Source organism: Idiotropiscis lumnitzeri, chromosome 16, assembly GCF_059441095.1.
Source record: "Idiotropiscis lumnitzeri isolate Australia: NSW breed Sydney's pygmy pipehorse chromosome 16, RoL_Ilum_1.0, whole genome shotgun sequence".
NCBI lineage: Eukaryota > Metazoa > Chordata > Actinopteri > Syngnathiformes > Syngnathidae > Idiotropiscis > Idiotropiscis lumnitzeri.
In genome coordinates, this window is record NC_142406.1 from 8,897,140 (window position 1) to 8,911,658 (window position 14,519).

General features: G+C 40.8%; 1 protein-coding gene across 3 annotated transcripts in view; it reads left to right on the forward strand.

The window, feature by feature from the left end:
- The window catches only part of rbms3 (RNA binding motif, single stranded interacting protein), a 201,695-nt gene that overhangs the window by 45,213 nt on the left and 141,963 nt on the right, over positions 1-14,519 (forward strand). For all 3 annotated transcript variants that reach the window (XM_088319532.1, XM_088319531.1, XM_088319533.1), the window contains exon 3: positions 8,895-8,953. In XM_088319532.1, the coding sequence (XP_088175658.1) occupies positions 8,895-8,953 (59 nt within the window). The remainder of the gene's footprint in view (positions 1-8,894; positions 8,954-14,519) is intronic.

The following is a 14,519-nucleotide window of genomic DNA, read 5'->3' on the forward strand; positions in this document are numbered from 1 at the left end:
TGTTGGGTGTCCAGCCAAATAGCAAGAGGCCCTCTTAGTTGCCTGGCTATGATTGAACGAGGAGGTACAGAACAACCGCTTCTGTGAGAAAAAATTCTCGTTGAGGCACAAGGCCAAACCAAAGCTCAACATTAGTCCCATCCAAACCAATGATTTTATATGCCAAAATGTACAACTCAGCCTGCAGAACCCAAAAACTCCGCGGGGTAAAACAGACTTTACAAGCCATTAAACCCTCCAATGATTAAAGAGACTCGTTTTTTCTTGTTTGCAGTCCCGGTTGTGGAATCTAAACATGGTTTTAATCAGATTGTTGGACAAAAGGTTGAAAGTTAGAAAGTGAGGGATTTTGTTCCCCCTCTGGATTAACACAGACCACACATTTGACATTCTCTTTCCCCCCCAAACATGCTCATTACTTCTCATTTGGCTCCACCCTTGCACCAGTCTGCTTCTCCTCACCCAATTTCCGATCTGGAGCCAGTACTTTCAATCACAATGACTTTCCACAACCTGGCAGTGCCTGATCAAAAGAACGAGGCGAGCCAAAGCAAGGGCTAATCACCATCAATTGCCCAGATAGCCTCTCCGGTGTGTGTGTTGGCATAATGAGGCTTAGACAACAAATGTATGAGGTATGCTAAGTAGGAAAGTAAGGGGTGACCCTGGGACCACCTGTTTTACAGAGCTGGAGCCTGCATACTCAACGGCGTCAGATTATTCCGAATGACTCTCCAAGGTCCACTGTTGACACTTGCTGCCTGGTAATCAGAGATGCCCCATGTGGGTTCTGTTTAAAAACAAACTGACAGAGGCGAGATTTGTGTGCAAAGGTGTTCTGGGCCAGATTCAACGACTAAGACTGGACCACACACATGCACGTTTGGATAAAGACTGAATCACACTCTAAAAGTTCAGTCATGACCATGAAAATTGTATTTAATTTTTACTCTCATGAGAAAGGAACGAGGTACTCATAAGTGAACTCTTGAGTTTTCTCATGCACACAAAACTGAGATTTGCTTAAAAGGAATTACCACAGGGACGGTTCCTGTGTATTTCTCTTGGTTGACTGGTAAACTTGGTTTACTGGGTTGTTATTGTTGTGTAAACAAACAACAGATCGCTACAGGAATGTGCAGATTACGACATGCTGAGCAGAAGCATCTGCTCTCCTTGGAAACTGAACAATTTTGATGTGTAAAGTGTTTTTTTCTCACATCCTCCCTTTTCTCAGTTCACTCTCTCACACATGGCACTCTTCCTTTGTCACTTGCATCCTCACTTAACTCTCCTTCCCACCTTATCTCTCGCCTTCCATCATCTATTTCCTCTTCTTTATGATGTTTATCTCTCCATTTATCTGTACCAACATTTTATTGGACAGACTCAGCCGAAATGCTGAGCCGTCTTTTCCCAACAGTCGATTGTAGACTGTTGGTGAGCGGAAGAATGGATTTGACTTCAGGCTGATATTGGTGCAGAACTAAAATACTCTTTGATGGCTTCCATTAAGCCATACAAATTGCCATTAGCAACCTTTGCATCTGTTTCTGTGGCATTGTGTTTTGTGAAAAAGTATGAAAGAATGCAACTTCCCTAAATGAGTCATTGATCGTCTAGTGGCACATTCACTTCATTTGTGCAGGCAGTGTGGTTTGAGTTCCCACTCAGTCTTGGTATGAATGTGAGAGCGAATGGTCGTCTTTGATTTTTGGACTATTTCAATCCGCCTTTTATTAAAAGTAACAAATCTCCTGCACGCTGTCAAAGTTGACCATTCCAGCCTTTCTTTAATCGAGCTAACTGATACATTTGAAACCATCAACCATTCCATCCCACTTGTTTGATTGCATAACTGGATGGGCATTTAGGGTACGGGGTCGGGCTGGGTGATATGGCTGATAAACTATATTGTGACGCAAGTATGTCAAATTGGTCCATATCGATATTTATGGAATTTTATTTTATTTTATTTTCTTATTTCCGAAATGGGAGGGAGTTTGTGACGAGTTGAGCTGTGATAGGTCGAACCTGCTCCGTTATTTATTTTTGATCGATAATTTATCGATTCCATTTCCTATTGATATCAATCAACCAACTATCGTGATACATATTGATATCGAATTATCTTCACACCCCTAGTACAGGGTAAACTGGTTTCACTTCTACTGAACAAATACATCTTTTAGTACCTGTGTTAAAAATCATGTCTCTTCAAACAAAGTTCATACGGAGTCCCTCAGGCTTCCATCCTCGGGCCACTTCTGTTTTCATTGTACCTGCTCCCTCTGGGTCACTTGTTCAGGCGCTTTGATGAAATGTCATTTGCCATTTACTATGAAGGTGACACACAGCTCTAGTTCTCTTCCAAACCCAAAAACTTGACCAACTGCATCCTCACAATTGTTATGCACCTGAATAGTGCATGAGTTTACGTCCTCTCACCTGGTGCACACCTGCATATGTCTTAATTCACTATAAATACTCCGCTTATGATGAACACACAGCCTTGAAAGGTAACATGGCTCCACTCTCCCCATGAGCTCACCACGTGTGAGCTGGGTGGCAGGCGAAGGTGGAGGTGCTTGCTAGCTCTTGTAGCTCTTGGCATGTGGAATGGTATCTCACTGGCAGTTCCAAATAGAGATTGTTGAGCTTGCCTCAAAGCAGAGTTTGGGTTCTTCTGGCATCAGGACTCTAGAGAGTTGTTGTCTCTTATTAGACTCTGGATTTGCTAATGTTGATAGGCGTTGAGGAGGTATGGGCATACTTGACTGCTATGTTGGGGTTAATCCCAGTGGATGAGAGAAGTGGCCACTGTCCGCCGTCAGGGAGGAGATCCTGACTCTTTGCTCTGATGGTGAGGGACATGTCTGTCCTACCTGGTAGGCCCGATTGTACTTTGGGGTTCTGTCATGTTGTTTTAGTTTTTATTGAAGATACCAATGCTTAACATTATACATCCCTGACTTTTTCCTCACATGATGTGGTTGGTCTTGGTTTCATCAAACTGCAATCTTCAACTCTCAATGGAGCGGTTCTCAGCAGACTGTGAAGAGGTTAGAATAACATTCAGCTTCTCCAAATTTGAGGTAAAATAGGAGATTGACAAACAGATTGGTGCAATGTCTACAGTGATGCGTATCCTGCATTCGTCTGTCTTTATTTACTGGTTGAGTTACTTTCCCAATATGACATATGGCCACTAGCTACAAGGTTTGACCGAAAATACAACATCACAAAAACAAAGTGGCTGAAATCAGTTTGCTTCGGGTGTCCAGGCTCTCTGCTTCAGATAGGGTGGCAAGCTTGGTCATATCTTCCGATGATCTAGATCAGGTAGCTCTGGTATCTTGTTAAGATATTGATGTCTCCCAGCTCATTCCCTGGGCATTACCCGGGACACACTAGTGAGACTAAGTCTCCTACGTAGCCTGGGACCGCCTCAGGATTTCAGAAGTATGTAACAAACTGGTAGCCCTTGGCATTAATCAGCACCCAATAAGTAGATTACAGCTTCAAAAGGGTTGTCAACCCTGCAAACAATGTCACGCAAAACGTATCAGAATATTTTTTTTTTTGTTGTTAGTCATCTGTATTAAGTATGCTTTACTGTACACTCATTTGCTTAAAAAAAGGCACATACAATTACACTGCACACAGAATAATGCACATTACCCAATGAGCTGTGGATTACAGTTCTGGCCATGCGCAGTTAATTAAGTTATTGTTCATGAGTCTATAAAATGATGCATGTAGTAGTGGTTGTACAAATTAGTCGACTCGTCACCATTACTACTTCACTCAATGACGGTTAGAGCTTGACATTGACTGGTCATTAATCACACACATGCGCTCGCATTAGTGAAATGTCTCCTTCACCTTAATTGATTGAAATTGTTTTCTGCTTCTGAATGCGCCACTTTTGGGAGAACTAGGGACAAAGAAAAAAGCCAGGCTCCAGTAGGATAAGATGACTTAATCGCAAATTCCCCACCTAGCGCAATCCACTGCTGGGATGAGCCTACAATGGGGGTAGGTCAAAAATGTCGGTGATTAGGTAAATATTTTGCCATGAATTTCTGTTGGAAAATTTAAATATGAAAACGTGCTGCTAGTGTTCCATTTTACTCGAATAATATTTTACATCAAGAAACAAGAGATTACTACATTTTGTGTTTAAAGGTAACAGGAGTGGCGCGATGGCTAATTTCTTTCAGTGACATAAATAAGATCACAGTGGATTATGATGGAGGATGAATAACAGCTCCAAGGCCATGTGAAGTACTCAGTGGTGTACTCATGACGTCAACTCTGTGGTGGTGGAGCGAACAGCTGCTCTGCCTTCTGCCAGGTGTCCAACATCTCGCCTTATTTGTCTTTGTGCCATTGTGTCCAGCTGCCTCTCTTTTTGTACTTGAAACTTTACTTTCATCACTCCTCTTGTCCTCTCTTTCCCATACATAGGCTGATGTTTGTACGTGCAAATACTCCAGTTCATAAAGGATGTTTGCTCAGTATAGTTTTACTATGGATTAGTTCAAATACAATATGCATATTAATCTATTGACCGGCAACTAATTGATTATCAAATTAATCAACAACTAATTTATTAATATATCGGTGAATTAATTGATTAAATAATCGGTTCTAAAAATATTCAATTGTGACAGCTGTGAATTGGTGATAGAAGGATAAGGTCAGAGTTCTTAAGTTTCAGTGGCCCTTCCAAATAGATAAGGTCTAAGTACTCTGCTACTTCCAGCTGTCCAAATTTGGACTTTTCTGCATGTAGTGACGCCTTAGGAACAAGTTGGGACTTGAGCCAACTCTCTGGCTGCCCACGGAAAGCAAAAAGCCACTCCTTTTACCCTGATGATGGAAACGGAATAAGCCTGGACCATTTCTTCTCCATTCAGTAATGTCGTGTGGCATCCCAGCTCCCCTCTACATTTGCGAACGCTAAACTCAGGTTCTATTTTCATACATTCAGTCAGCGGTCAACCCAACATTATGTTTCACACCCACCAAGGGTTTGATCCACGATTGCATCACAATGATCAGCATGGGATTGCCTCTGGACAAAAGGAGAAAAATGAAGGCATCGGAACAGGAAGGAGCAATGCTCGATTTTACAGAGATAATAAGAAAGAGACAGAGAGGAGTAGAAGCAGGAGATAGGAGAAGATGGATGAAGAGGGGGAGGGCTGAGGGCCAGCAGAGTCAGAGATAAGAGGCTGTGAGAGTGATTGAAATAGGATTAGCCCAGACAGGCCCTGCATCCCGGCCACAGCATCACAGTGTTAAACCTGCGCTTCACAGGGACTGCCTCTGTCACATCAAAGCTTCCCCCAGGCCTGCCTGCCATTGAGGCCACGGAGTCGCCAGCAGGGTCGTCCGCCGCTGCACACCACCACATCCATGCATATCACCCTCTTACCTGTATGTCTCCATTATGGGCAGGAGGCTGCTGCCTACTTCCACTTGCCTTTTCATCTCGTAGCCGTACTCTTGTCGGGCCTATTTGGACCAAATTGATGGGCCATCTCTTAAAATTCAGTGAGGCAAGGAGGAATGAGTTGGCATTTGGAATACTGTGTAATACTTCCCCCAAATGTATGACAACCGTATCACCATACTGAAACGTATAGTTGTGCCCGGAATTATTCAGACCATGGCCAAAGTTGAATTTAAAATGACATTTGTTCGATGGCTATATTCAGATGGAAATGACACAAAGAAGTGGTGTTTATAAATATTAATGAAAAATATTCAGCATTTTGAAAAATGTTTGATCGTTCAGGAAATTAAATATTATGCACTCTTCGAGGCTGCCATCAAACTCCAGGACAATCGAGGCATTTTAATCAACAAAAAGAGTTGAACATTGGATGTGCCTGCATTTCATTAAAGAGTGAATAGTGTAGTTGGAGTTTTTATAGCATCTGTCCCCACTAGGGTCAAGGGTGAGCTGGTATCTATCAGAGTTGAGAGGCGGTTACATCCTGAACTGGATTCCAGTCAATCTCATGTAGACCAAAAAAAACCCACTCCTACTCACATTCACGCCCAAGGATTGTTTATTCTGCAATTAACTTAACATGTCATCTTTTCGAAATGTGGGAGGAAATCGTTGGACTCTGAGAAACTCCCTCGCAAGCTCGCAGAGACCAAGCGACGCTAATAACAGCTGCTTCATATTAGCTTCACAGGTGTCTGACCAAGGGAAAATGTACCGCTTTGTATTTCCTGTTGTGTTGTGGTAGAGAATACAGATGCCCATTACCAATATGGCCTGTTTATCTACTGAAGAGTGACAATCCGCTGATTGTGTGTGTGCATGTGTGTGTGTACTTATGCAGTGTCTGAATTTGTAGGAAGTGGTAGTTTTCTCTCTCAGAGCTCATCAGTTCAGAGACACCACCCACCCCACCGCAGCATGCAGTAAATAGAGTCCCCGCCACTCGTTGAGAAATGGCACAATTATCCCCCACTGGTGAAATATGGGCCGGGATGCTTCACTGCTTTTTCCACACAGAACATGTGTGCGTGTGTGCGAGTGTGTTTGTGTATTCATTGCATTATGGGGACATATTACAGATCTGTTTCCATAGCCTCCTCATGGGGACCAAAAAATGGGGAACTATTTTGAATTATTTTTGCAACTATTCTGAACATGCCTGTGAAGTTTGAAACATTACAAGCACGGTTTCTCCAAATCTGGTTGATTAGGCAACACCTGGGCCATTTTGAATATGTTATTAATCGTCGGTGCACTTTGGATGATTCAAGCACATTTTAGGATGAACCGTGTATTTGCTAATACAGACTGAAACAGAACCACAAAAAAATTTATAACACCTGACATTATTGCTTGTAATGCTCCAAGCCTTTTGCAAGGATATCTCAAAATTTTCCATACTATAAACTACTACTTGGAAACCTGCGAATTTTAATGCGATGCGTTTTATTTATAAATTTTTACTGACATGCTTCAAGCCGCCAAAACCCATAGGCTCATCACATTTGACCAATGAAATTACCAAACACGTCTCAGCGGACCATTGAAACTGTCCAAATTCGCCCTCATACAGAATCTCATCTGTTTGCGTCAAGCACTCCTGTCAAGGCATTTTTTTTTTTACATGGAAGATCTTGTGGCAACATGTGAACAGTTGTGGGATTAAACTTGGATCAGTCCCCACATTGCTTGAAAAGACCCGAGTTGAGTCACTGTATACATACACAGAGTTGATGCCTAGACAATGTTGGTGTTGTGCCAAGAATCCAATCCCAATCACAGATGGTTTAAAGATTGTCAGTCAATAGTAATCTGGTGTCAGTTTTCACTGGGCATGCAGTCGGCGCTTGGCATGTTTAGCCACATTTTCTACATGATTGTCTACCACAGAGCCCCAGAGTCAAATCAGGAGCACCACCTGTAGATGTTCAAGGTATTTGTCCCAGCAAGGTCATTAACTATAGCGAGGTACAGCTTCATGCGGCCGCCTCCAAACCTTATGCAATCTAGCACAAACCCACCCTTGTTTGTTGAAATGTTTGCTCCCGCTATAGAATCTGAACCTGACTCCGAAATATTGCCGAAGTCTGCCGCAATCGATGCAGCGCTTGGCCGTCTAAAAATCATTATAGCAGCAATCACTGGAACAGATTTGGGATTGGTCAACCTGAGGGAGAGATGCCCAAGACTTGTATGGGTTTTGCAGTGCACACCAAATACTTGGGCTTAGTTGGACAGTTACAATTTGTAACCTCTGATACGTTCAATGACTTAATGCCAAGATGAAGAAACAATCTCATTGCTGAATATAGCAGGAAAAATAAAGGATCATTTCCGTCTTGCCCGAGGACGGCTGATTAAATCCAAAGAATCACAAAGCGTCTTTCGCCTTTCTGCTTCTCGTCTTCGATTTCCAGCATGGAAAATTTATTTCATCTTGTGTTAATTCATACAAAACTTTAAGTGCAATCGATTCTTCATTTCGAACAAGTTAATGTCGACATATTGTTTTTGTCTCTTACCGAGAAGCTGAACTACAGGCCCCTTTGCTCAGCAGTCATATAATCCCGGCTTGTCTATGAGCGTAACAAAGACAGGTGTTTTGGTTGTCTGACCAACATTTATATTCCCCCACATCAGCATAAATATCAATACCTTAGCAAGAGTTGACAAGTTCACTTACCTTGGATCCGCAATAAACTACTCCCAACTGCTTGGAAGAAGAACTAAAATGCGCGCATTGGCAAAGCTTCGAAAAGTTTTGCAAACTAAGCAAGCGTGTCTGGAACAATGACTTTGTGACAGCTCAAAGTCAGCGTTTACCATGCTACGCACTCCTTTTCACAAAGAGAGGGATGGCCAACGTAGCAGAAGCACAGGCTCAAAGCCTCGCACCTGGTTTGGATTGGATCCCAAACATTGCCGTTTTGGAGAAAACGAATTCTATTGAGTCATATTCTGATTTATTGGAAAAGAGAGATGGTCAATGTCGAGTTGACACAAAAACGTTTTTTTACTCCTGTCAGATCCAGTATTAAAAACATGTTTTGATCAGAATGCCATGTACTAATATAACCACTTAACTTCTACAGGACCTGTATTAGACCTTTTTGTAAAATGTTCAGTGACTCTCAGAAATGTCATTGAGCAATCATCCATACTTGAGCTTATTAACCTCAAGTGGCTTCTCTCAGTGGCCTTTAACAGTAATGCTACTTTACAGTTCCTAGTACTGAATAAATGACTCCAAACAGAACGGTTGACCGTAGAGAAACGTTTTTTTGCCCAACCACATTGTAGCAAGCATCGGGTTCTTCAATCAAAACAACTCTCAAAACTGTTTATCTATTTTTTTTTTCTGTCTTTGCAGATATGGAAAGATCGTGTCAACAAAGGCCATTCTGGATAAGAACACCAACCAGTGCAAAGGTGGGTCATTGTTTGCCTTATACATTTAACCCGCAAAATATCAACTTTCAGATCCTTCGTAACATCTTATTTTGACATATGATTTGGCTGACAGTCTTTATGCGAATGCTCCGTTTGCGTTTGCACATTTAATGGTGTGCACATACCGTCCTGATATTATTGGCTCAATGCTAATTGTTCCGAGAGCAGACATTGTACACACAGACGTGCTTAAACGTACCCGAGGACAAGACTAATTAATGAGCGAACAAACCAACCAGTCGTGGATCAGATTTAATTACTATTATTGTCGCATTCATGTTCTCGGTATGCTTCTTCAGATGCCCTTTTTTTTCCATTTCTTTTTTCTATTTTCAATTTACTTATAATTTTTTGGGGATCAAAATATGTACGTATGACAGTGTGAGTCTGTGTGTGGGTTGTGATAGTGCTGCACAGGTGTGCCTTTGTGTGCAATTAGCGTGTATGTTTATACATCTGCTTTTTGTCCTTTTGTGTTTAGCTGCTAGCAAATATGGTCGGTCTTAAGGGTTGGGGTGTGAGTGACACGGCGACTAGAATGATTGGGGTGAGTGTGCGGCTTTGCCACTTGCCCTGAGGTAGCAAGCAGCGCTGTTTAAAAGCGACTGACGTTCAATCATTCTATAATTGCTTTATGCGTGTCTCAAAAAGCGGTGGCCTTCCAAAGTGAACTTGGCTTCTTAACCCACACTTGAGTTTATCTTGCCATGTCTGCTTGGGGTCAAAATGTATTTGAAAAGAACCATTGCCTTTTAGAAGGAACTATTAGGGTGTGGGGGTGGGTGATGCGATAAAATCGTTAGGTAAATAAAATTTAGATTAATGTCCAGAGTAAACACTTTCACTTTGACAGACCTAATATATATATATTTATATATATAAATTAAAGTGTTAACTAAGGTGATTAATCCAAAAATGTCTAAGTCAGTTAAATATTTTAACTCAGTTAACTCAGTTTGATTGACTTAAGAAATAATGTGCATACTTTGCAAATATTGTACCATATTAGCTGTACATCTTTAGCATATCATCTCAGAACAAAACTCCACGTTCAAGTTACCACTGCGCCTTGCAAACCAACACTGCTGTAGTGTGGCGCTCGTGGGCAGTTTTGAGAAATGATTTGAAGAAAAATGCCTGTAAAGATATCTCCATTTAGATCGTATTCAAGAATTAAAAGAAAGCTATTAGAGCAGTCTTTGAATTAAATAGACATCATATTTGGTGATTTTGCATCAATTCCAAAATATTATTCAAGTAAACATCTGCAAAAAATAGTAGTTGAAAAATATGATTAATCCAATGAATCATGGAATTTTTTAATTAGTTAAAAAAATAATCACTTGACAGCACTATATATATATATATATATATATATATATATATATATATATTAGAGCATTGGGTGTGGTGACAAAGTGGAGAGTATCTATAGGAGAACGATTCAAGTAGTGTGATGTGGAATTTTACTGGTCTCAACATAGTAGAGGTAAGAGGAGAGGTGAAGTCGCCTTATTTCTGGGATGAGGTAATAGCTTGGGTTTGATCACAGGTTATCCTTCTCCATTTCAAGCTGACCCAAGTTTTACTCCTCTCCACTTCGCACTGTGCGCTTTCCCATGAGTCACCCTCCCAGAATGCAGTGCTGCTGGGATGACAGGAAGCAAAAATATAAGCGTGCATATTTTATGAGTGGAAGGGATGGATTGCATCTACTGAGAGCGGGGTGGTGGACAGAGGTGAGATATGTTAGCGGAGACAGTGAGAAGGCTGAGTAACCTTGGAAAGGAAAAGATTGCCGTTTTGCATGTGAAAGACGAGATTAAGTAAAAGGACCTGAAAAGAAAAATAACAAAATTGCAGTCACACTTAGAAATTGCGTTTGAATAATTTGGAATAAATTTAATGATTTTTGGATTAGACACTGAACAGCAATCTGCAAATATTATACAAATATTGCCCAACGCAGGGCTATACAAAAAATACATTGTCTGCATTTTGACCTTTTATCCACACATAAACACTTTCGGGCGACTGAGAAGAAAACTTTTGTTCAACTCTGACCAGGGTAAAGACTTTTTAAAAGTCCGTTTTCAGTGTTTGAGTATAGCCAGGGGAAATATATGCACAAATATATTTTTGTTTCTCTTTTGTATCTCTAACATATATTGTATCGAACAGTAAAACACAACTTTGCAGTGTGCAATAACAAACCAAACAAAGACACATTTTATGGTATAACTTTTACCTCGTCAACTTTCAAGATTTTAATCCAGTTGTATGTTACAGTAGTATGAAATGCTGTTTGCTGATTGATCTTTATGAAGGTGCATCAGCCAGTCTATATCGTGACACCATAATCATAGAAGACAAAAATTTGTCATTTATCAGCCAGGTACAGAAGTGCAGCACCACCAATGTGGAGTAAACATTTTTGACTGGTCGGTACTTTGAACGTTTGTCATTCATTTATTCCAATAATGTCACGGCATTTAGTCGACATCAAACCAATATGTTGGAAATTTAACACAGTAAACATTGTTTATACGTAATTTTCACCGTTTTATTATGTCTGCAATGCATGATTTCCGTTTGGCATTTTTTTCCCATAATCATGCACTGCCGCCAGAATAATAAATCATAAAGCTTACGAATAAACACTTTACTTATTTAGTTTTCTGAAGTATTGGTGTAATTTAGGCCAAATGCTGAAAATTCTAATTTTTTTTTCATTTGTGCATGCACAAGTCACTACCCCGTCGCATTATAGAAATAATGCAAAGTTTTTAGCATTTATCCTACTAGTACATTTGAATATATTTCCAATTGAGTTCGAGTATACTTGCAAATACGATCAAGCGTACTTGCATGTTTGAACGTATTTTCCAGTCAAAAATTTTTACTCCACATTAGCAGTTCCATGCTTCCATAGTCAGTCAAGAAAAAAAAAAAAAGCTTAGTCCGGAGCCGTGTACTGACTGCCAGTGACGGGACCAACACTTCTGTTCAGTCAACCACACGGCTAATTGTGATCTTCTGCATCTTAACAGGAGTACCTGCTAATGCTAATGCTAATACTAATGCTAATGCTAATAATTCTGCATATTTTGATTTCTGTTGACATCAATAACATGTAAAGTTGACCCTGAGGCATTCAGCTCAGCGAGATCACTGCCAACAAAAAAAAATCAATAAAAATATCTGTTTACTCGGAACCAAATTGCAGTATAGTTGACTCAGTTTCCCTGTAATTCTTGTCAGAATGAGCCTAAAAGACACCACGGACTGGTGTCAGGCCACCGATACAAGTTGTAATAAATCTTGTTTTGTGGACCAATATGTGCACGTCACTTGAACATCATTGTTTTTTGTTCATGCAGCTTTCTGTCAAGTCACACATACACACACACCTAAACACATATCCTTGTTAATATCAGGTCTACGTTTCAGGTCCATACCTTGGAGACAGATTTGGGTCAAATCATAGAAAATTCACTTTCAATGAGGAGTCTATTTCGGAGTTGTCTGGTTCACTTGTTAGGGCTGTTGCAAGTCTGGTCGGGAGTTGTTAGTGTCTGTCTAGGGTACAGTGGGAATGTGGAGCAATTGGCCTTCCTGACTGGTGCTTAGACCGTCGGATGAATTTATGACGTGTCCGAAATTTCATGGCCCTTGACAGTCATCCTGAACGGCTGAAGCAGTTACAACTCCATTTCATCCCTGCTCAGCTGTTTTCCCTCATCGAGCAAAAGGGGATGAACAGTGTGCTCAAATCACTTTATGAATCACATTGTTGCATGTTAGTGTCGCGTCCTCCGCCAACGATTCCTTCAAACGGAATTGCTTCATGGACTGATTCTTTTTTTTTTTTTCAGTTCAGTTGAGCTCACTCAGCCGCGGATGCGCCGGCGTGGAACTGTCACGTGCTGTCACTCACCCATGAGTCTTGGGGGAATAACTGATGCACATGGGCGGGAGAAGGATGTTACTGAATGTGACTAGTGAGTCGCGCACTGTAAAATGACGATTTGTAACGACCACACGGACTGATTCTGCCATGCGTGATTTCCTCCTACAGTTCCTCGCCTATCTAACAAATATATGTACACATATATATGATCATCCCGTGTCCCACAATTATTGATATTATTATAACTACTACTTAAAATAGTATACATCCATTCAAACAGCATATCACAGTTGCATATATTACCATAATTTCCGGACTATAAAGCACACCTTTATATAACCCGCAGCAGCTCCTTTTTGGGAGAAAAAAATAAAAAAATAATTTAAAAAAATAATAATAAATATCTCTCTCTCTCTCTCTATATATATATATCTATCTCTCTCTCTCTCTATATATATATATATATATATATATATATATCCAAATCCGATTTACTGCCGGCAACGCGGACCAAACTCTGACATCGGTGGTACAGGGACCCAACTGCCCGTGTTAATTCGATTATTCATTCTTTATTTATTTATTATCATCTTTCACCTTGCAGAACTTTATATGCATGCATCCCACTCAAAGTAAAGAACAGAAGGTCCTCAGGTTCCGAACGAGTTCCGATCCTACACTGGCGACTGATCCCGAATTTCCGCGTAAATCGCAGTTAACCCTTTCATATCCTATATCATATGTCTAAATAAATGTCCTAATATACGTTATACTTCATATTAATAAAGTAAAATAAATTAATATAAAAAATAAGTTACTGATGTGAAAAATGCAAAAGTTACCAAGAAAATTGTGGAGCACAAACTCTCCCGATGGAACTGGAGGCAATTGCTTGGTTCACACCGTGGGTCTTAATGCGCTCGGATTTTTGGATGAACTGAAAATTAAAAAAAAGAAAAAAAAAAAGTAACCGTTCACACCATGTTATAAATGTGACATCAGTCTGTCTGGTGTGTGAACATATATAACCCCTATTAGAACGTGGGCCAGTTCGCATTTGACTAAAATCGTCTGTCTGTCAGACTAGCGATTAGCATTTGGATGTCAACCCCCCACCCCAAAGTGCACCTACGAACAGAAATCATCGAAAGTTAGCTGCTCTACTCACATACATGAACACAGGTTTTTTTATTATCTGTCATTTTTTTATCAGCATGTTTCCTGACAGTGCACTAGAGTTTTAAGATAGAAAGCCCAGTTTGAAGTACCACATCACAAAAACTGCACATCAAGACCATGTAATACACTCCCACGCACTCAAACACAAAGAGCGCACACACACACACACACGCACGCACACACATTGAGAGAGACTAATCATACCCCCGCACTGCCTGAGGTGTACTGTGCTCTGGCAGGAGTGGTGGCCATGCAACAGATCTATCAATCCTCCTGCTAACATCACATCACAGCTTGTCTACTTCTTCTGGCCTCTCTCCTCCTCCATTACCCCATGTTTCCATGAACCTCTCCTTTTCTTTTGACAGCGCTCACCCACTACCGCTCGCCCTACCTTTGCCCTCACACACGCGCACACACAAGCACGCAAAACAAGGGATTCATTTGTACTCTTTC